Below are 23,419 nucleotides of genomic sequence, written 5' to 3' on the forward strand. Positions count from 1 at the left end.
GGAAATCTCCCTCCCCTCCTTTTGCCCCAATCCCAAAAACAAGGGAGAAGAGACCACATTGCACACATTAGATGTCAGGAGATGCCTAATGGAATACTTAGCGGCAACCAGGGAGTATAGGAAGGATAGGTCTCTTTTTGTCTGCTTCCAGGGGCCAAAGAAAGGGCGAAAGGCATCAAAGAGCACGCAGGCGAGGTGGACAAGGGACGCCATCACCTTGTCGTACTCGTCAGAAGGCACGGACATCCCAGGCAGAATAATGGCCCATTCCACAAGAGCGGAGTCAACTTCCTGGGCAGAGAGAGCAGATATGTAGAGCCGCTACTTGGTCCTCTCCTTCAACCACTATCGGCTGGACCTAGCCACCTCCTCAGATCTAACCTTTGCTAGAATTGTGCTGGAGGCAGCGGTCCCCCCCAATAGTCTCTGCAATTCTCTCCGTGGTGCCGTCATTGGGGAAGGAGAAAATCGTAGTTACTTACCGTTAATGATATTTCTCTGATCCCATGACGGCACCCGTATATTCCCTCCCTACACGCGTGGGGTGCGCGCTTATTGTAAATACAGTTTAGTCAGAAAGTCAGGTGGTGTCTCCTCTACGCAGTTTAATAATGATAGAAATTCCTTTTTCTTAGAGTGTTGTGTTAGTATTAGGCTGAGGTTCCGTTAATGCTCTGTAAAACAACTGATGCGGGAGAGAGGTACCGCCTCTTTATCGGTAGGTTTCCTGTCCCCGTGGGGCGGAGCCCCTCTCTCCGTGGTGCCGTCATGGGATCAGAGAAACCACAGTTTTTGCACTGGTGTGGCACACGGCCAGTCCCTGACTGTAGGTTGGCTGTCTCATTTGGTATTATTGCACCTGTGCCATTTTACTTGGGTCTGCTGCACCCTGCTTAGTGCAGATGTATTGAGGCCTGTCTATACAGCTAAGCATCTCTGCCTGTTTCTTGGTTTTCTCCTTGCAACCTTTCCGCCGCGTCTCTTTTTTCAGCCGTGGTTCTTTCGGCGAGTTTCTTGCAGATCGGCTTCTCGTAGGCGTCTTCTAGTGGTTGCAGGACTCGCAGGTAACTGACCTTTTCTTGGGTTCTTCTTTGCCCGTCTTGTGATTCTTCCATCTCTGTGGTTTTTCGTATTTCTTTTCCTATCTACCACGTGATTCTGTTTTTTTGGTTTTTTTGTGCCATTTTAATGCATTGGGAATCTATTTAACTGAGCAGCTAATTATTTTTTGCACTTCTTTATGTTTTCTCTTCTTTGTGATCAAAGTTTTTTCTCTTCGGTACAAGTCTGGAACGACCCAATTTACTCACTGATCACGGGCTAAAACCAGCAGGTACGACATCCTAAATACGGGCCCTAATTGACACCTGTGTCTTAACAGAATGAATGATCTCACTAATTGAACTCCACGCAGCTATTAATTAGGACACCCCCCTTTAATTAAAAGTCAATAGCACACAATTAGCAGTGTGCATGTCGTGGCTGCTGATTCTGTTCGTTGCCCGTGACTTGCCTACATCAAGTCAGTGTTTTTTCTCATGTTGTATCATGTTTTCTGCCAAAAACAGTAACGAAACACATTTGTGATGTCAGACAATTATTATTTTGCACATTAACTGTATATGAAGCTGTCCAAAAGAAAATGCAACCAATCACAGCACAGCTTCCATGTTTTCAGCAGCTCAGAATGAGATGCAAGCCGCTCTGTGATTGGTGGCTGCTAAAGGCAGTTTGATGGCTCTGATCCGATGGGGGCAGATGTTTTGCGGTGACTGCACCAGAGTTTTGGCATTTGTCTTTCACCACCTTATGGGGGCAAGTTATATTTAAGCTGAAAACTGCAGATTTTATTGCGCTGTAGTTTTCACTCAAATGTGAGACTTTTACTACTTTATGCTGCTGCTTCCACTTTTGAGAAGTGCTGTGGTTAGTTATGCAAGTTAGATTTAAGAGAAATTGATGAATTGCGGCTTTTTGAAAATTGGCAAAATATGTTTGAAGCATCGATCCAGCAGGATTGTAGGGTAAGGGCACCAGACAGAAGGTTGTATCTAAAAGTGCGCCAGATGTAGCGGCGCGTGCAGCTCTCCGCTTTACCTGTGAGTGAGAGCGATGCAGCCATCCGCAACACTGAGAACTCATTTTCTGGCGAAAAAATGTGCCAAGTTTATTAAGAATCGTGTGCCAATGAGTTTTAAAGAGAAAAAACAAAAAATACTGGTGTTTTGCTAATTTTTGCTTTCCACATAAGGGTCATTCCATGGTAACTTACGTTACAACACAGTAACTTACGTTACAATAACTTTACTTCTCATATGAAGTAATGGTATTGTAACGTAAGTTACCATCAACTTTGTAACGTAAGTTACTACATTGTGTTGTAAGTTACCAAGTAATAACACTGTATTTTATTTATAGTCTTGAAAAATCAAACTGTGTTGAAATTTATTGAGAATAGTGTAATGTACGATACACATTCACTCATTTGTGTGCCTGCCTTCAAAGAACAGTCTGTAGCCATTATTAACTCAGTGTTTGGCTTGTGAATGTAAGTTACCATGGAATGCCCCATAAGGGATTTTTATAGAAAATATTTTAGTGGTGCAAAATTTGTAAAGCTCGGAGGAAAAAAAAATCATATCACCATAACAATCTGCAAAATCAAGTTGTGTCCTTAAACCCCCATGGGTTAAGATGGATTCTTTCCCTTTCTCTGTCTTTCACTTTCATAAGATGTACATTATATGTCCAGTAAAAAAAATAAGCCCTCAGAAAATGAGAAAAAGTGCGTCCTGCAGTGGCGATGTAGTCACATCATCATGGGGTTAAAGGAGAACGCCCCAGCCCAAGGGAGAGCGCAGAATGAGACGCTGAATGTAGAAGCTTTCCGGCTGTGTCCCATGATAATGAGTTTGTGGAGAAAACTCCTGGTCGCATATTCCGTCGGTGCACCCCATTTACAGAGGACACTTGCTGGGACAATTTGGGGTGTTTTTCAAGCCACTGGCTTTACAGAAGATAAAGTAGGAATTTATGATACAAAAAAATTGGACAAGTTGCGCTAAACTTACCAAAATAGTGGCTGCGACATGATGACTCCCCGTGTAGATAAGTGAAGGAGGCCAGAAAACCAGAAAAAGTGCAATAAGGTCTTATCCAGTGCTGGAAGATATCGGGGGGCAGGAGACGCTCCCCTGATGGCTCCGGATGTCCACTGCGGCACATGGGTGAGAACTAGTGATGCGCGAGTAAGCGTGCTCTACTTACCATGTATAGATGTGGTGCACGTTACAGTTCCTTTAACCATAAATTTCAGAGCTATTGATGAAGGTGTCTGACATATAATACAGCAGTAGTCCAAAAATCAGGCATTGTCAATCTGTGCCCATGGGACAGTGCGTTCTGTGTCTACACTGTCCTGCAGTCAGGCCCCGTTACCCTGTGACTCGGGTACCCCTAGGTCCCTGTGCTCCGGTGGTGGGGTCATAGTCCCATGTTTCTTGGTGCGCGGTGTAAGGATTGTAGCATGCAAGCAGCACATTCTTCTCAGCCGCTACAAGGTAGAAGAATGACATTGTAATCACGTGCACAGTCTGGCGGCTCGTTTACTCTCTGACAGTTGGGATTTTCCAGTGAAATAATAATGTTCCAGGGAGCGCTCGCTGCGATGTTTACACAGAATAATACAAGTGTTGACCTCTCTTGACCAATCAACCATTACTTATTATCCTGAGTACAAACACCTTCCATCCTGTACTAATATATTGGCAGTTAGCTAAAACATAGCTCTTAAAACGCCATCATAATTCTGCTCTGTAACTTCAGAGCTGCGCTTCTGGCCAGAGGTGGAAAATGTTTAGTGTTCTGCAGCGCCGGAGGAAAGAGCAGGCAGCGGACGCTGCGCTCTACACCGCGGCTTGTGAGCGGCTCATTAAACACCTATATCTCTGCACCGTGTTAGCCAGTAGATGGAATAATATTCAGGATTGAGAGTCCTCAGTGGTTGATGCCTTTTAATGGTGAACTGAAGAGATTGTAACACATTGCAAGTTTCCGAGAAGAGACCTGAGGAGTCTGGAAAGCTGCAATGTGTCACCATCTTTTCAGTTCGCCATTAAAAAGCATCAACCACTGAGGACTCTCAATTCTGAATATTCTTCATTAAACACCTGAAATGAAACAAAGCCTGTAATAGATGAGGCCTTCATCCCAGGCGGTGCTCCTCTGTGACCATCGTCCTTACTGCTTACTCCTAGCTGACTCTGTGCTTAGAATCATAGAATCGTAGAGTTGGAAGGGACCTCCTGGGCCATCTGGTCCAACCCCCTGCTCAAAGCAGGTTTTGCTAAATCATCCCAGTCAGATGTCTGTCCAGCCTCTGTTTGAAGACTTCCATTGAAGGAGAACTCACCACTTCTCGTGGCAGCCTGTCCCACTCATTGATCACTAACTGTCAAAAAGCTTTTTCTAATATCTAATCTGTGTCTCCTCCCATTCAGTTTCATCCCATTGCTTCTAGTCTTTCCTTGTGCAAATGAGAATAAAGTTGATCCTTCTACAATGTGACAGCCCTTTAGATATTTGTAGACAGCTATTAAGTCTCCTCTCAGTCTTCTCTTTTGCAAACTAAACATTCCCACTAGCTTAACGCTAGTACAATATATTTCTAAGAGCCCAGCACTTCTAACCCGTATGCCCCTGTTCCCAGTGTGCTTTGTATGAGGCAATGGTTGCTGTTCCTCAGCTGGGAGCGATGGTGGAAGCGGCTTCATTTTACTGAGGGGCATTCCAGCTCTTTTTGGGGAACTGAATTGTTTGGGTCGGCACACCAGAAAGAGCTCTGTGTCTTTCCAGGCACCCTGAGCGTTCCACTGTGGTGCGCCCTGAGCCGAGTGTGAGCGTGCCGCTGTGGGGCGCCCTGAGCCGAGTGTGAGCGTGCCGCTGTGGGGCGCCCTGAGCCGAGTGTGAGCGTGCCGCTGTGGGGCGCCCTGAGCCGAGTGTGAGTGTGCCGCTGTGGGGCGCTCTGAGCCGAGTGTGAGCTTGCCGCTGTGGGGTGCCCTGAGCCGAGTGTGAGCGTGCCGCTGTGGGGCGCCCTGAGCCGAGTGTGAGCGTGCCGCTGTGGGGCGCTCTGAGACGAGTGTGAGCGTGCCGCTTTGGGGCGCCCTGAGACGAGTGTGTGTGTTGCTGTCATTGGTTCCTTACTTGAAACCTCTAGTACAGTAATAACATGAGCACTGGCTCTGCTGCTGACCCTTGTGCCGCCCTTTTACATGAGCACTGGCTCTGCTGCTGACCCTTGTGCCGCCCTTTTACATGAGCACTGGCTCTGCTGCTGACCCTTGTGCCGCCCTTTCACATGAGCACTGGATCTGCTGCTGACCCTTGTGCCGCCCTTTTACATGAGCACTGGATCTGCTGCTGACCCTTGTTCTGCCTTTTAACATGGGCACTGGCTCTGCTGCTGACCCTTGTGCCGCCCATTTACATGAGCACTGGATCTGCTGCTGACCCTTGTGCTGCCCTTTTACATGAGCACTGGCTCTGCTGCTGACCCTTGTGCCGCCCTTTTACATGAGCACTGGATCTGCTGCTGACCCTTGTGCCGCCCATTTACATGAGCACTGGATCTGCTGCTGACCCTTGTGCTGCCCTTTTACATGAGTACTGGCTCTGCTGCTGACCCTTGTGCTGCCCTTTTATAATAGTAATCTGTGGTGTGTAATGTATAAAAGTATCAGACAGACACGAGTGTCGTAAAACAATTGTATCTTTAATCATTGTCAACATCGGTACAAAAGATGGAGGGGTGGTGTAATGATTAGAGTCGGAGGGACGGTCTTGAGGTAAGTCAGTATAAATATGTGGTAGGCCGTCTCTTGTGGTTAGTCTTCCCTAACATCACAGGTTAGACATATTACATTGGGGGCTCGCTTCCTCTCCCAGAGCCTCTGATGGTCGTCATTTGGAGCCACAAATCGGTTATGTCACCTCATATCAATACTGCACAAAAGACTCAAAACAAGAACGGGGTCATCGTTCTGAGCAGGTTTATTGATTATTCATTTTTTTTTACCTTTTAGCAAACAGGTAATTGTACTGTACCAAGAGGAGACTGTGAGACACAAGTGATGGCAACTTTTTAAAGTTCAGTTAAAAACTTTACACTGGACTGTACAGGATTTTCTTGATAAACTATTTACATTTTCAGACTTTAAAACATATTGAAAGCAGCAATAGACACTAGTTTAGTTTTCATTTTCTCTTGTCCTATTTCCTCTAAACGCCCGGATAGTCATAAGCCATCGGCCTACAAGGGTACCGCTATCTTACAAAGAGTTAAAACAAAAAGAATCCTATGGACTTTAAATTGCTATCAGGCGTTTACGAGGTCCCCTCCCGGCAAGATATCGAGACACAAGCTTAGATCATCCCAACAGCCCGGTGTAGAACTTGATGCTTCCAAAGAGCAGCGAGCATGTCAGTCCAGCATGTCAGTGAATTGTGCTGATTAAATTAACATGTAGTACAACCTCACAATATACATCACAAACAATTTACAATGTGGTGTAGGAAGGGGACACTGCGCGGAACAACAGCTACAAGCCTCTGCCACTGGACGTTATGTAAGAACAGAAGTGCTATGCTGAGGTTTGCAATCTTTATTTTGCTAGAAATTGCAGGGGATACATTGTAAAAAATGCATTTTTTTTTCTCCTTTTAACCTTAACTTAAGAGACGAAACATAAAAAAAACAAAACAAAAAAGCATCAGACAAATTGACACAAGGAAGACGAACAGACAATGCACACTCACCGGTCTGCAATGTGCAGCATACAGGCAGCTTTTATATTTGCACGTTTCCCATTATGTGTGAGCACCGTGACCCGGCTCACCGTCCTAAGCCAAGCTGAGCTTAAATTAAATACTCCATTCCTGTCACAAAATTCCTTTTGCGTCTCTCATAAACTTAATCTATACAATACTATTCTGCGTTCAGCAGGCAACCTTAAAAAAAACAAATGTGTCTACAGCAATTAAAACATTGTGTACGTCCAAGAGATGAGCTAGACCTAGCCGTCTATAAAAATGATACACGGGTACTATTAAAAAATGTGCTACAGCTTCGTATAAAATACAACATAATCCACTTTACAATACAAAGTAGCAGGGAGGGGTGAAAAGAAGAAAGAACTGAAATGTAACAAGTGCTTTGTAAACGGAGGTCAGCGAGCGTCCACTGCGCCGGCGCTGCGTCTGGTCATCGACAAGAAGCGCAGTGACCTCAAACTTTATTTCACATTCTCATCAAAATTGTCTGAACCCTTCAATGTTTGAGGCTCGGAAATACAACTGAGTGTGAAAAGTTTAGGGCATCGCCTGCATTGAAATGACTGAAGAACAAACCCGTCACTGTTGGCAACACGTATCGGTAAGACATTAACGAGGACAATCCACGGAGTGCAGTAATGAATGTCATTAACATGTCGTGGAGCGAATCTTACATCCTATGTTATCCACCATGTCTAGACCAGCATCTAGAGCGAAGGCGAATCCGTCCCACCCTCGTAAGAGGATCCCCCAGGCTACACTTTTAGTTTCTCTGGTAAACTACATGATGGCAAACTCTGCACTTAGCTTATGTAAGAGTAGTTTCTGACAACCTGGCACGATTGTGAGGCTTGAAAGTTGTCAGCAGTGTCTTCTACTACTTAGCCAGTCTTTACTATGGAGCCACATCTACATAAAGTGGTTGTCCGTTCTAAAGCTACAAGTCTACAGTCACTCTGTCACGCTGTGACTGCAGACTTGTGGACCTCAGATTGCGCTGACTGATCACAGTGAGGATTCTCCAGTGCCGGGAGCGTGAGGTCACGTGACTGCAAGTGTGTGATATGCACACTCCCTGCCACATTCCTCTTAGACGTGTCCGGCCTCGCTCAATACACTTGCATTGAGTGAAGCTGCGCCCAACTAGTCGGCACGTGACTGCATGTATGTGTGCACTTTGCTGCTCCCAGCACCAGAGAATCCTCACAGTGCACAAGATGTGAGGATTCACAAGTGTGCAGTCACATAGAGCGACTGCAGACTTGTAGTTTAAGAATGGACAACCTCTTTAATGCTCAATTTCACATAAATGTCCGGACATTGACATATAATGTTCAGTAACCACCTGCAATAGAGCTGCGTTCATAGTTTCGCTGCTTGCAATCTGTCTGTCTTCAATGCCAGTTCCACACATCTTGCAACTTGATTGTCTTATTTCCAGCACAATCAGAGCTACGGTAGTCGTGTGACGTCGGCCACCGACAAGTTACACGACAGCTGTAACCCCAGCCTTAAGTGTACATTTCCCTTTCCCACTCAGACATGTGGCCCCTTTCTATAGTCTTGTTAGGATACAACTCTGAGGCATTACACACCGGTCAGCTATAGGGGAAATAAACTACCGTAGTGCATTATGGGATGCCAGCTAAGCAAGGGTTAACTGTTCCCGGTAGAACCCAGGTGTGGATACAGGTGATTACATGCTGATTTGTCTAGTCCAATGTTGCTAAAAAGCAGTGGGATGAGTCAGGATCACGTTACACGCCTCCCCCCCACGTTGCAGGCCACCCACGTCGCATGCCCCCGCATTACACGCCCCCCTCGTTAAATGCCCCCTGCGTTACATGTCCCCACGTCTATGCTCCCCTCTCCATAAACCTACATTTCTACCTTTCCCCAGGATTCCGACCCCTCCATTCCTCTGGACTGCTAATCAAGTTCAATGATAACACTCCCAGTTTCTTTGTCCCAGACTATAAATCCTGTAATTTCCCTATAACTTCAGTAAAGTGCATGTCTGCAGCGAGTGGGCAACGTGCTTATTGCGTGTCACTCGCTCTGCGTTTTCCTATAGATACAGGTACCATACAGCTCGTGCTAGGACGGATGTCTCCACTTCCCTGGCTGCACACGTACTGATTAGGTACCATAAGAGTAATGAAGGAAACCCCACAAGACTCCTCACATCCCCCATTCCTTGGTTCCGTAACATCAGGACGCCGCACCTCATCCATGTCTCACCGCCACGCATTAGAAGAAGCTCTGAGATTTGCTAAAAGCAGTGAAGACAAACTTTTATGCTGCGACTAATGTTTAGTACCGTTTTGTAAGCGTCTAGAAGCTGTTACTATTATTACGTGCTGCTCTCTATCAGTGCAGATACTTCTGTAGAACAGCAGTAGGGACCTCGTTGTGCCAAAACGCAGCTGAAGCCGAGAAAGCGTCGGACTCCATTACGTCCTGGGTGATTGTGCATGCCTTAGATGCAGCAGGGCCGAATTTATCATTGTGTACCCTGCGGTGTGACATAGGATTACAAGTAAGCTGCATCTGTACACACTACACTGCCACCACTGCTCTTAACCCCTCTTTAGGTTTGTTTGGGCGCAGATACTGGGTGGTCCCATGTTCCTAGAAACACATGACCTCATGGAGTAATTTTACTAATTAATGACAGCTAATAGTAATCATGAGTGATTCGTCCAGCCTCCTCAGATTACTGTCCTCATGATGTGCGACCAAAGGGACAAAGTGTCTCTCTCAGTAGAAGGTCTTCTACAGAAGGCAATTTCCCTGCTAATCGGACAACTGTGAGCGCAATCATCAGGACACAAATCTGAGCGCGAACTGCCAGGAAAGACGTCTTGCTGCTGCAATGGAAACAGGAATTATTACCTCCATTACAACAGGAGAAACCTGTGATCCCACGTAACGGGGCTTCCCTTGTGATCTTTCAAAAAAACAAAAAAAAAACGTAAACGGTGCCCATCAGTAGAAGGGTTAGTAAAACTGTATTCTTGATGCATTTTGGCCACTTAGTCCTTAGTCACAGGAACCACTGAGGACTGTGGATACGTCAGTGATTGAATAATGAGCAGATTTGTAGAGTTGGGGGTTTGTGTTGCTGATGACAAGCTACGACCAAAGTCATAAGCATGAGTGTAAGGCCGGGATCACACACAGTGAGATACGGCCGAGTCTCACAGGTTAAAACCAAGCGCCGGCACTCCGGAGCGGAGCGAGCGGCTGCATAGAAATAAATGGAGCCGCACGCTCTGCTCCCGTGTGCTGACAGCAGTGCCGGGTATTACCATGTGAGACTCGGCCGTATTCCTCGCATGTGTGATCCCGGCCTAAGAAGGAAATCCCACCTATTAAGGGAAATCATTGCTGGTAAAGGCCCCGGCTTGGACTGTCCACTCGCGATCTGAGAAGACATGTTGTGTCGTACAGAGGAGTGTAGTGCTTTTATTTCTTTCTATTCCTCATTTTTTATTATTGTCATAGCAGCAGACAAGACTCCCTATTCACCCGCCTACTTCTGCCCCTGACTACTACTGCTCCTGGCTACTCCTACGCCTGACTACTACTGCTCCTGCCTACTCCTACACCTGGCCCTGCCTACTGTCTGAGTACAATGATATTTGACACTTCTCTAGAACAATGAAGACTAGTGTGCCGCAGCGGGTGAGCGCTATAAGCAAATGTTTGTGGTGTACACATAAGAGCACGATGCCCTATTAATACAGTAATTTCAGGATTTGGAGGCTGGACCTGGCACACTTTGTGCTCCAGTTCTGATTCATGATTGTCGCTATTTTTATGTTATTTTTTTAGCCATTGCTGGCAATAAATAAGGAAATCAATCATGATATAATACTTTTCAGAAAAAAAAGTCTATATTGTAACTTTAGTCAGTGCATATGATTGTGTGATTTTGAGGTTTGTCTTGTAAGTGACTGGTGGCGCAGCTGTGATAGCGACACGATACTGGAGCTTCAGTTACGCGTTCAAACCAGCAAAGCAATTTTGCATAAATAAATGAAATAAGTAGACATTAAAATGCATCTATATATATACAGTGTATGTATGTGTATATATACTGTATATATATATATAATCTGTGCTCGGATCGGACGAGTGCGAGGCGAGCCCACACGAGTCTACAACAGGTGACGTTTGTTCATACAACAGCTTCACATTTGTCAGAAGTGATAAGAAATACCATTTATATCCAGTGCTTGTTATAACACTTAGGGAGCAAAAAAAAATCTTGTTTTCTATAATACAAGAAGAATCAAGTTTCAGAATAAAAGAACATTCACTTTGTTCTTTGCTGCTGTAAATAAAACTTTTTTTTTTTCCATTTTTTGTCGTTATTAGGTCATAAAAAAAAATAGCTAATGTAAATGCATAAAAATAATGACGTAATGTACAAAGCTGCACAACACCATCCCGCCAAACGCTTAAAAATAGCAAAAACCTACTTTACTGTAGACAGCTGTAAGACTTTATGGAACCCACGTACAACAAGGAGCAGAAACCCGCGCTAGCTAATAAGATTTATTGAATGTCTTTTGATAATCTAAACTTGTAAATGGGACATTATTCCATCCCTCATGTGAACGCCGTCCTGCAGCACGAGCCGTGGATCAGCGTGTGGATACTGAGGAGACCCCCTGATCATATGGGAACACTACAGGGGGGTGTTAGCGCCCGCGTGACCATGTCACATGACTGATCAGCTGGGAACGCCGCTAATGAGATCATTCGAAAGAGGAGAGTTCCTCAACCTTCCTGTGCGCACCTACAGGAGACTGATCCGTTCCCATTAGACCGGGGCAGTATGGGCGCATGGAGGTGTACTCCACTGTTAAGTGGCCAACGATTGTATCTGATCTGGCATCGTAGTAAATGATGATGTCTCAGTGAAGCCTGGACACATGACAAAGAAGCAGTATCGTCATTATTACAGATCAGATAAGCGCTGGGGGGGGGGGGGCGCTTCTTAAATTGAAGTGGACCCTTTGCATTCTGGAATGAATGTCCTCAGTTTAAGAGACTGGGTTAAGACTGAATGCACAGGTAAACGGGGGCAGTGTGAGCCACTTCGCTGGTGCAGGAGTCCTTTAATATGGCACTCATTGAATACACCTTTCTGATCCAAGCTCATGGCCAGTTTTTGAGATCTTCTCACATCCCACCCATTAGCAGCAGTGACCATGACCATCTCCAGCTACACAACTTTCCGAGCACGTCTGCATTGCAGGAGGAAACAGGTTGCAACCATCTCTTAAGACTACATGGGAATAACTAAGACCTTTCCATGCAAACGGAAGAAATATTTGCATTTTCTAATTTTTTTTTTTTTTTTTCATTAAGACGTTAACTGACCATTTACAAGACTAAAAAGATGTTTGGCACCAGAATGATGATGGATCGAGAGGGGGGGCAGTGATCAGCGGTTCCTCAACTGCGAGTTCTGCGCAGGTGTCTTCATGTCTGGGTTTTCTGTATGTAAAAATCAGTACCTATGTCCTAACATAATTCAGCATAAAAACACATTCACAACTTGTTGGCCGGCACATACCTGAGTGAGAATGTTTATACCCCATCCAAAAACAGTAACTCAAAAACTATCAGCATTCAAATGAAGGAAAACACACTAAATGTAAGACTCGGCAGACGACCGTGGGTTCAGTTCAAGTCCTGATGTCGAAGAGTTTTTTTTTTCTTTTTTATCTTTTTACATATGTGTTCACTTAAAATAAAATAGAAAATAAGTTCAAGAAAAAACTAAGGGAAGTCATTCTGTGTCACACATGAAATATTTAAGACCATTCTGCTGATGAGATTGTGGAAACCACATACGCATGCAGGCTCTTCTAGAAAGTTCTCATCAAAACTCCAAAGTCAAGAGCAGGTTTCCTCACTGTCAATGTAGGCGGATGGTTTTGTTTCTTTAGTTAGTACCGACCGCCTCACTGGCTTCATTGTCGCTGCTATAGTCCGATTTAGGCTCCTCGTCATATTCATCATACATATCCATTTCATCCTCCCCGTTGATCAGATCGTTCCCACCCAGACCGGCAGCGTCCAGTTTCATGCCGTAGGTGCTCTGTATGACGGGGATGCTGGGCTCGGGGCTGGCGGACGTGCTGGAGCAATCTGATGTCATCTGCGGTGACGGCGTGGTCGTGGCCATACTGATTGCGCCTGGATACACAACCCCTGTCGTTGTGCTGATCGGGATCTGGGGCTGTTGCCTAAAATGAGCAGAACACGAGCGGTTTGAATACAAGAGGCTATTTATTATCCTTCTAGACTTCACACCATTCCAAAACGAGACCTTCAGAACAAGTGGCGCAAGCCTAGCCCCAAGATTATAAAATGTTATCAGTGCGATCAATCCCCCACCGGCCTCCGTGGGGAACGTGGTCTCGCCTTCACTGTCGGGATTGGGAGGAAATGTCATCAGAGCTTTATGCGCTTTCTATACGAATTAGAGAACGTCACTCGTATCCTTATTTTTCTGTTTTTTATGTAAGGTTTATTCTGTGTCTTGCAGCTGACCATCTGAACGCTCCCCCCCCAAATTTAGCAATACCTCTTGTTGTCCTCACCCCACGGTAAAGAATTGCCTCATCTCCTGCCGCCGGGACCTCATCAGCTGCTTGTACTCTCCAATGCGCAGCTTCTTGCCATCCACAATGCAGGTGCGCTTTGGCCGTGGCTTGTACTTGTAGTTCGGATACTTCTCTAGGTGGATCTTGCTCAGTCGGGCTTGCTCTTCATAATAAGGTTGTTTTTCTTGATTTGTCATGGATTTCCAGCGGGAACCTTCAAATAAAGAAATATATATAAAAAAAACCTCGAAAAGAAGCCAAAACAGGGTTCAGTAAATAATGAGGACGTAAGGATTTGTGAGGCACAAGGTAGCTGGTGCCTTAAAGGTAACCTGTCACCCCCCCCCCCAGGCGTTTTTAAGTAAAAGAGCCACCTTGTGCAGCACTAACGCTGCATTCTGTCAAGGTGGCCCTTTTATTTGGCGTCCCACCGCAGAAATAAGCGTTTTTAAAATTTGTCCGTCATACCTTTAGTTTGTCCGGGGGGGCACCTTTCCCCCCCCCCGCCTGAGCAAGATCCACCTAGAGAAGTATCGGAACTACAGGTCTTTCCCCCTCGGGCCACACATCCACGCAGGCGCGATAAGACATCATGTGATGTCATAGGACCGGCAGCGCTAACTGCGCATGCCCAAGAAAAAATATTACAGCGCAGGCGGCAGGAAAAGAAATGACTGCAGAGGAGGCGGCACCAACAAAGAAGGAGGAAATGAGTGATGGATGTGAGGCATCTGTGTCCGAGGGAAAGACCTGCCCCCCGGACAAACTAAAGGTATGACGGACAAATTTTAAAAATGCTTATTTCTGCGGTAGAAGGGACGCCAAATAAAAGAGCCACCTTGACAGAATGGAGCATTAGTGCTGCACAAGGTGGTTCTTTTACTTAAAAACGCCTGGGGGGGGTGACAGGTTCCCTTTAATCGGAAAAGATGCTCCCGGAAACCTGAACATGTCCCTAAGAAAAGACCCCTAGATTACCCCCCCCCTCCAGGTGTATATATAAATGCTGATTCCAAATTAACTCTTCATCTGCCAAAAATGACTTTTACGCAAGTTTTTCGCCTTCTAGTTGAATGTTGATGAACACAAGTTGATGTGAATCTCCGAGATCAGCGTCCTTTACCTTCAGCCATGAAATATTATGACAGTAAATGGCTGATCGTCTATTCTGTGGGAATTAATAGCAGAAAACACAAGCAAATGGCAGGTTCGTGGTGAAACAGGGCAAATTGTGAGAAATGTCTGCCTCTGACACTAAGGCTGTTCACACGTAGGTTTTTTTTTTTGCGTTTTCGCGGCGGTTTTAAAAGCGCGATTTTGCTGCGAAAACGCAAAAAAAGCATCCCGTGCAATCCTATGGGATTCCGCAATGCTGTGCTAATGCTGCGGATTTGCATCGCGGAAAAATACGCAGCATGCTCATTAATTTGCGGAATCGCGGCGATTCTGCACACATAGGAATGCATTGTTCTGCCTACTTTCCGCATGTGGCTGTGCACACCATGCGAAAAGTAAGCAGAACATTTGTGGATGGTACCCACTGTCCGGAGGAGAGGAGACTGTCCTCCGGGTACCATATCCCTGTAAAAAATAGAATTAAAATAAAAAAAAATCGTCATATTCTCACCTTCCGATGTCCCTCACAGCGTCTCCAGGCTTCAGCGATGCTCCCGGCAGGTCCTGTTCCCAGTGGTGCATTGCAGCAACGACCTTTGATGACGTTGCGGTCTCGCGATACTGCGACGTTCTCAAAGGTCACTGCTGCAATGCATCACTGGGAACGGGAACTGCCGGGAGCACCGCGATGATCGGGAATAACACCATTTTTTATTTTTTTATTTTTAACATTATATCTTTTACTACTGACGCCGCATAGGCGGCCTCAATAGTAAAAAGTTGGTCACACTTGTTTGACGAGAGTGACCAACCTGTCAATCAGTTTTCCAAGCGATGCTAGTTTTCCCGCGGGAAATAGGCGGGAATTAAAATGTGGTTTTCTTGCATATTTCCTGCGGAATGGAATTACGGAATTCCCGTGGAAATTTCCGCAGCAATTCCGTAACGTGTGCACATAGCCTGACAGCTCAGAACGTGACCGCGAGAGGAAAGTAGTTTTCTGATGGGAGGATGAGCATGGCCGGAGCATCATACAAGCAGATGTACCTATAGGAGAACCCCATAGACGTGTCGACCAAATGAGCTGTCACAACCGCTTTATTACGTCACGACTCTGCCACTTCTCCAATATTGACTGGCTGTAAAATGACACAACTGCGACCGTTGACGTAACCCATCTAGTCTGTTACTAAGGGGCGGAGGTGGAGGCTGCCATTATATTTACCTGGCACCTGAGAAACCCTGCTGTGAAGGATGCTGGATCCCTGCCATGAGCTAAAAGCTGTGAAAAATAAATGCCAAGCCCTTCCATTCAGAAAGTCAGCAACAGATCTCCGCTGCCGGCTCCTCCTGAAAGCAGCGCTGCTCTCCATGCACACAGGGAATGAGATCTTTTACACAGAGACATGCCGCCGATGTGGTAAATGGCAGCAGCAGCACACAAAGCGGAGGAGCCACGGGGATCTCTGCCGAGAGAGAGAAGGATGGAGAGCAGCCATGAGCCCAGACATTGCCCGGATGCAGAATAAGCTTTTCCAGGCACGGCCATGCCCCTCATTATCCCGTGTCACACGTACTTGGCGGCAGTGGTACTAAATGATGGAACGCTATTAAATAACATTGAATTGCCTCCATTTTGCATATGTAACACTCAATTAAAATAACTTTGGAGGATTCTGGCAAACAGGCTAATCCCCTCATTACTCCGCGCTGTCTAAATATATTCAGCTTTATGAATGTAACAAAGTGACTTATTTAACAAGGTGTCAGTGCCTCTGCCCAGCCCTGGAAACAGCTGCACGCCGGCCTGACACGCGTGGGAGCAGCGCAGGGACACGGCGACATGTTTATCTTCTACTTCCACGGCTTTTCCTCAGAACCTAATGACAGAAATTACATTATCCAGGCTGAGCGGAGGCGAAAACCTGCCCAAGAGGGGCTGACGTGGAGTATGTGATCAGCTGCCATCACAAATGCACCAACCTACACATCATACTAATGTAAGTGCACCCGGGGATACAGGTACCCCGAGCTGGAGGTCACCTACACATCATACTAATGTAAGTGTAGCTGGGGATACAGGTACCCTGAGCTGGGGGTCACCTACAGATCATACTAATGTAAGTGCACCCGGGGATACACGTACCCTGAGCTGGGGATCACCTACACATCGTACTAGTGTAAGTGCTCCCGGGGATACAGGTACCCCGAGCTGGGGGTCACCTACACATCGTACTAATGTAAGTGCACCCGGGGATACATGTACCCTTAGCTGGGGGTCACCTACACATCATACTAATGTAAGTGTAGCTGGGGATACAGGTACCCTGAGCTGGGGGTCACCTACACATCGTACTAGTGTAAGTGCACCCGGGGATACAGGTACCCTGAGCTGGGGATCACCTACACATCGTACTAGTGTAAGTGCACCCGGGGATACAGGTACCCCGAGCTGGGGGTCACCTAAACATCGTACTAATGTAAGTGTAGCTGGGGATACAGGTACCCTGAGCTGGGGGTCACCTACAGATCATACTAATGTAAGTGCACCCGGGGATACACGTACCCTGAGCTGGGGATCACCTACACATCGTACTAGTGTAAGTGCTCCCGGGGATACAGGTACCCCGAGCTGGGGGTCACCTACACATCGTACTAATGTAAGTGCACCCGGGGATACATGTACCCTTAGCTGGGGGTCACCTACACATCATACTAATGTAAGTGTAGCTGGGGATACAGGTACCCTGAGCTGGGGGTCACCTACACATCGTACTAGTGTAAGTGCACCCGGGGATACAGGTACCCTGAGCTGGGGATCACCTACACATCGTACTAGTGTAAGTGCACCCGGGGATACAGGTACCCCGAGCTGGGGGTCACCTAAACATCGTACTAATGTAAGTGTAGCTGGGGATACAGGTACCCTGAGCTGGGGGTCACCTACACATCATACTAGTGTAAGTGCACCCGGGGATACAGGTACCCCGAGCTGGGCGTCACCTACATATCGTACTAATGTAAGTGTAGCTGGGGATACAGGTACCCTGAGCTGGGGGTCACCTACACATCATACTAATGTAAGTGTAGCTGGGGATACAGGTACCCTGAGCTGGGGGTCATCTACACATCGTACTAGTGTAAGTGCACCCGGGGATACAGGTACCCTGAGCTGGGGATCACCTACACATCGTACTAGTGTAAGTGCACCCGGAGATACAGGTACCCCGAGCTGGGGGTCACCTACACATCGTACTAATGTAAGTGTACCTGGGGATACAGGTACCCTGAGCTGGGGGTCATCTACACATCGTACTAATGTAAATGCACCCAGGGATACAGGTACCCCGAGCTATGTGTCACCAACACATCGTACGAATGTAAATGCACCAGGGGATACAGGTGCCTCGAGCTGTGCGTCACCTACACATCGTACTAATTTAAGTGTACCCGGGATACAGGTACCCCGAGCTGTGTGTCACCTACACCGTACTAATGTAAATGCACCTGGGGATACAGGTACCCGGAGCTGGGGGTCACCTACACATCGTACTAATGTAAGTGCACCCGGGGACACAGGTACCCCGAGCTGGGGGTCACCTACACATCATACTAATGTAAGTGCACCCGGGGATACAGATACCCCGAGCTGTGTGTCACCTACACATCGTACGAATGTAAATGCACCCGGGGATACAGGTACCCTGAGCTGTGTGTCACCTACACCGTACTAATGTAAATGCACCTGGGGATACAGGTACCCGGAGCTGGGGGGTCACCTACACATCGTACTAATGTAAGTGCACCCGGGGACACAGGTACCCCGAGCTGGGGGTCACCTACACATCATACTAATGTAAGTGCACCCGGGGATACAGATACCCCGAGCTGTGTGTCACCTACACATCGTACGAATGTAAATGCACCCGGGGATACAGGTACCCCGAGCTGTGTGTCACCTACACCGTACTAATGTAAATGCACCTGGGGATACAGGTACCCGGAGCTGGGGGTCACCTACACATCGTACTAATGTAAGTGCACCCGGGGACACAGGTACCCCGAGCTGGGGGTCACCTACACATCATACTAATGTAAGTGCACCCGGGGATACAGATACCCCGAGCTGTGTGTCACCTACACATCGTACGAATGTAAATGCACCCGGGGATACAGGTACCCTGAGCTGTGTGTCACCTACACCGTACTAATGTAAATGCACCTGGGGATACAGGTACCCGGAGCTGGGGGTCACCTACACATCGTACTAATGTAAGTGCACCCGGGGACACAGGTACCCCGAGCTGGGGGTCACCTACACATCATACTAATGTAAGTGCACCCGGGGATACAGATACCCCGAGCTGTGTGTCACCTACACATCGTACGAATGTAAATGCACCCGGGGATACAGGTACCCTGAGCTGTGTGTCACCTACACATCATACCAATGTAAGTGCACCCGGGGATACAGGTACCCCGAGCTGGGGGTCACCTACACATCATACTAATGTAAGTGCACCCGGGGATACAGGTACCCCGAGCTGTGTGTCACCTACAGATCATACTAATGTAAGTGCACCCGGGGATACAGGTACCCCGAGCTGTGTGTCACCTACACATCGTACGAATGTAAATGCACCCGGGGATACAGGTACCCCGAGCTGGGGGTCACCTACACATCATACTAATGTAAGTGCACCCGGGGATACAGGTACCCCGAGCTGTGTGTCACCTACAGATCATACTAATGTAAGTGCACCCGGGGATACAGGTACCCCGAGCTGTGTCTCACCTACACATCGTACTAATGTAAGTCCACCCGGGGATACAGGTACCCCGAGCTGTGGGTCACCTACACATTGTACTAATGTAAATGCACCCGGGGATATAGGTGCCCCGAGCTGTGTGTCACCTACACATCGTACTAATGTAAGTGCACCCGGGGATACAGATACCCCGAGCTGTGCGTCACCTACACATCGTACTAATGTAAGTGCACCCGGGATACAGGTACCCCGAGCTGTGTGTCACCTACACATCGTACTAATGTAAGTGCACCCGGAGATACAGGTACCCCGAGCTGTGCGTCACTACACATCGTACTAATGTAAGTGCACCCGGAGATACAGGTACGCTGAGCTGGGGGTCACCTACACATCGTACTAATGTAAGTGCACCCGGAGATACAGGTACCCCGAGCTGTGCGTCACTACACATCGTACTAATGTAAGTGCACCCGGGATACAGGTACCCCGAGCTGTTGGTCACCTACACATTGTACTAATGTAAATGCACCCGGGGATATAGGTGCCCCGAGCTGTGTGTCACCTACACATCGTACTAATGTAAGTGCACCCGGGGATACAGATACCCCGAACTGTGCGTCACCTACACATCGTACTAGTGTAAGTATACAGTGGGGCAAAAAAGTATTTAGTCAGTCAGCAATAGTGCAAGTTCCACCACTTAAAAAGATGAGAGGCGTCTGTAATTTACATCATAGGTAGACCTCAACTATGGGAGACAAACTGAGAAAAAAAAATCCAGAAAATCACATTGTCTGTTTTTTTTTCATTTTATTTGCATATTATGGTGGAAAATAAGTATTTGGTCAGAAACAAGTAATCAAGATTTCTGCCTCTCACAGACCTGTAACTTCTTCTTTAAGAGTCTCCTCTTTCCTCCACTCATTACCTGTAGTAATGGCACCTGTTTAAACTTGTTATCAGTATAAAAAGACACCTGTGCACACCCTCAAACAGTCTGACTCCAAACTCCACTATGGTGAAGACCAAAGAGCTGTCAAAGGACACCAGAAACAAAATTGTAGCCCTGCACCAGGCTGGGAAGACTGAATCTGCAATAGCCAACCAGCTTGGAGTGAAGAAATCAACTGTGGGAGCAATAATTAGAAAATGGAAGACATACAAGACCACTGATAATCTCCCTCGATCTGGTGCTCCACGCAAAATCCCACCCCGTGGGGTCAGAATGATCACAAGAACGGTGAGCAAAAATCCCAGAACCACGCGGGGGGACCTAGTGAATGAACTGCAGAGAGCTGGGACCAATGTAACAAGGCCTACCATAAGTAACACACTACGCCACCATGGACTCAGATCCTGCAGTGCCAGACGTGTCCCACTGCTTAAGCCTGTACATGTCCGGGCCCATCTGAAGTTTGCTAGAGAGCATTTGGATGATCCAGAGGAGTTTTGGGAGAATGTCCTATGGTCTGATGAAACCAAACTGGAACTGTTTGGTAGAAACACAACTTGTCGTGTTTGGAGGAAAAAGAATACTGAGTTGCATCCATCAAACACCATACCTACTGTAAAGCATGGTGGTGGAAACATCATGCTTTGGGGCTGTTTCTCTGCAAAGGGGCCAGGACGACTGATCCGGGTACATGAAAGAATGAATGGGGCCATGTATCGTGAGATTTTGAGTGCAAACCTCCTTCCATCAGCAAGGGCATTGAAGATGAAAAGTGGCTGGGTCTTTCAACATGACAGTGATCCAAAGCACACCGCCAGGGCAACGAAGGAGTGGCTTCGTAAGAAGCATTTCAAGGTCCTGGAGTGGCCTAGCCAATCTCCAGATCTCAACCCTATAGAAAACCTTTGGAGGGAGTTGAAAGTCCGTGTTGCCAAGCGAAAAGCCAAAAACATCACTGCTCTAGAGGAGATCTGCATGGAGGAATGGGCCAACATACCAACAACAGTGTGTGGCAACCTTGTGAAGACTTACAGAAAACGTTTGACCTCTGTCATTGCCAACAAAGGATATATCACAAAGTATTGAGATGAAATTTTGTTTCTGACCAAATACTTATTTTCCACCATAATATGCAAATAAAATGAAAAAAAAACAGACAATGTGATTTTCTGGATTTTTTTTTCTCAGTTTGTCTCCCATAGTTGAGGTCTACCTATGATGTAAATTACAGACGCCTCTCATCTTTTTAAGTGGTGGAACTTGCACTATTGCTGACTGACTAAATATTTTTTTGCCCCACTGTACCTGGGGATACAGGTACCCCGAGCTGGGGGTCACCTACACATTGTACTAATGTAAATGCCCCAGGGGATACAGGTACCCAGAGCTGTGTGTCACCTACATATCATACTAATGTATGTGCACCCGGGGATACAGGTGCCCCGAGCTGGGGGTCACCTACACATCGTACTAATGTAAGTGCACCCGGGGATACAGGTACCCCGAGCTGGGGGTCACCTACACCGTACTAATGTAAGTGCACCCGGGGATATAGGTGCCCCGAGCTGGGGGTCACCTACACATCGTACTAATGTAAGTGCACCCGGGGATACAGGTACCCCGAGCTGGGGGTCACCTACACATCGTACTAATGTAAGTGCACCCGGGGATAAAGGTACCCTGAGCTGGCGGTCACCTACACATTGTACTAATGTAAGTGCACCCGGGGATACAGGTACCCCGAGCTGTGTGTCACCTACACCGTACTAATGTAAGTGCACCCGGGGACACAGGTACCCCGAGCTGGGGGTCACCTACACATCATACTAATGTAAATGCACCCGGGGATACAGGTACCCTGAGCTGGGGGTCACCTACACATCGTACTAATGTAAGTGCACCCGGGGATACAGATACCCCGAGCTGTGTGTCACCTACACATCGTACGAATGTAAATGCACCCGGGGATACAGGTACCCTCAGCTGTGTGTCACCTACACATCGTACTAATGTAAATGCATCCGGAGATACAGGTACCCTGAGCTGGGGGTCACCTACACATCATACTAATGTAAGTGCACCCGGGGATACAGGTACCCAGAGCTGTGTGTCACCTACACATCGTACGAATATAAATGCACCCGGGGATACAGGTACCCTGAGCTGTGTGTCACCTACACATCGTACTAATGTAAATGCACCCAGGGATACAGGTACCCTGAGCTGGGGGTCACCTACACATCGTACTAATGTAAGTGCACCCGGGATACAGGTACCCCGAGCTGTGTGTCACCTACACATCGTACGAATGTAAATGCACCCGGGGATACAGGTACCCTCAGCTGTGTGTCACCTACACATCGTACTAATGTAAATGCACCCGGAGATACAGGTACTCTGAGCTGGGGGTCACCTACACATCATACTAATGTAAGTGCACCCGGGGATACAGGTACCCCGAGCTGTGTGTCACCTACACATCGTACGAATATAAATGCACCCGGGGTTACAGGTACCCTGAGCTGTGTGTCACCTACACATCGTACTAATGTAAATGCACCCAGGGATACAGGTACCCTGAGCTGGGGGTCACCTACACATCGTACTAATGTAAGTGCACCCGGGGATACAGGTACCCCGAGCTGTGTGTCACCTACACATCGTACTAATGTAAGTGCACCCGGGATACAGGTACGCTGAGCTGGGGGTCACCTACACATCGTACTAATGTAAGTGCACCCGGAGATACAGGTACCCCGAGCTGTGCGTCACTACACATCGTACTAATGTAAGTGCACCCGGAGATACAGGTACCCCGAGCTGGGGGTCACCTACACATCGTACTAATGTAAGTGCACCCGGGGATACAGATACCCAGAACTGTGCGTCACCTACACATCGTACTAGTGTAAGTATACCTGGAGATACAGGTACCCCGAGCTGGGGGTCACCTACACATCGTACTAATGTAAATGCCCCGGGGGATACAGGTACCCCGAGCTGTGCGTCACCTACACATCGCACTAATGTAAGTGCACCCGGGGATACAGGTACCCTGAGCTGGGGGTCACCTACACATCGCACTAATGTAAGTGCACCCGGGGATACAGGTACCCCGAGCTGTGCGT

At 47.3% G+C, this 23,419-nt stretch overlaps 1 protein-coding gene and 1 long non-coding RNA gene across 7 annotated transcripts in view; one reads left to right on the plus strand and one right to left on the minus strand.

The window, feature by feature from the left end:
* LOC141053712 (uncharacterized) overlaps positions 1-23,419 on the plus strand; it is a 239,029-nt gene that overhangs the window by 40,404 nt on the left and 175,206 nt on the right. The gene's annotated exons all lie outside the window — the stretch shown is intronic.
* Positions 6,031-23,419, minus strand: part of SOX6 (SRY-box transcription factor 6) — a 650,335-nt gene continuing 632,946 nt past the window's right edge. For all 6 annotated transcript variants that reach the window (XM_073550751.1, XM_073550747.1, XM_073550750.1 and 3 more), the window contains 2 exons: positions 13,452-13,668; positions 6,031-13,094 (listed from right to left, as the gene is read on the minus strand). In XM_073550751.1, coding sequence (XP_073406852.1) covers positions 12,791-13,094; positions 13,452-13,668 — 521 coding nt within the window. In that variant the 3' untranslated portion in view covers positions 6,031-12,790. The remainder of the gene's footprint in view (positions 13,095-13,451; positions 13,669-23,419) is intronic.

The sequence above is a fragment of the Dendrobates tinctorius genome, unplaced genomic scaffold (genome assembly GCF_039654945.1).
Source record: "Dendrobates tinctorius isolate UK_male_01 unplaced genomic scaffold, ASM3965494v1 ptg000168l, whole genome shotgun sequence".
Taxonomy (NCBI): Eukaryota; Metazoa; Chordata; class Amphibia; order Anura; family Dendrobatidae; genus Dendrobates; species Dendrobates tinctorius.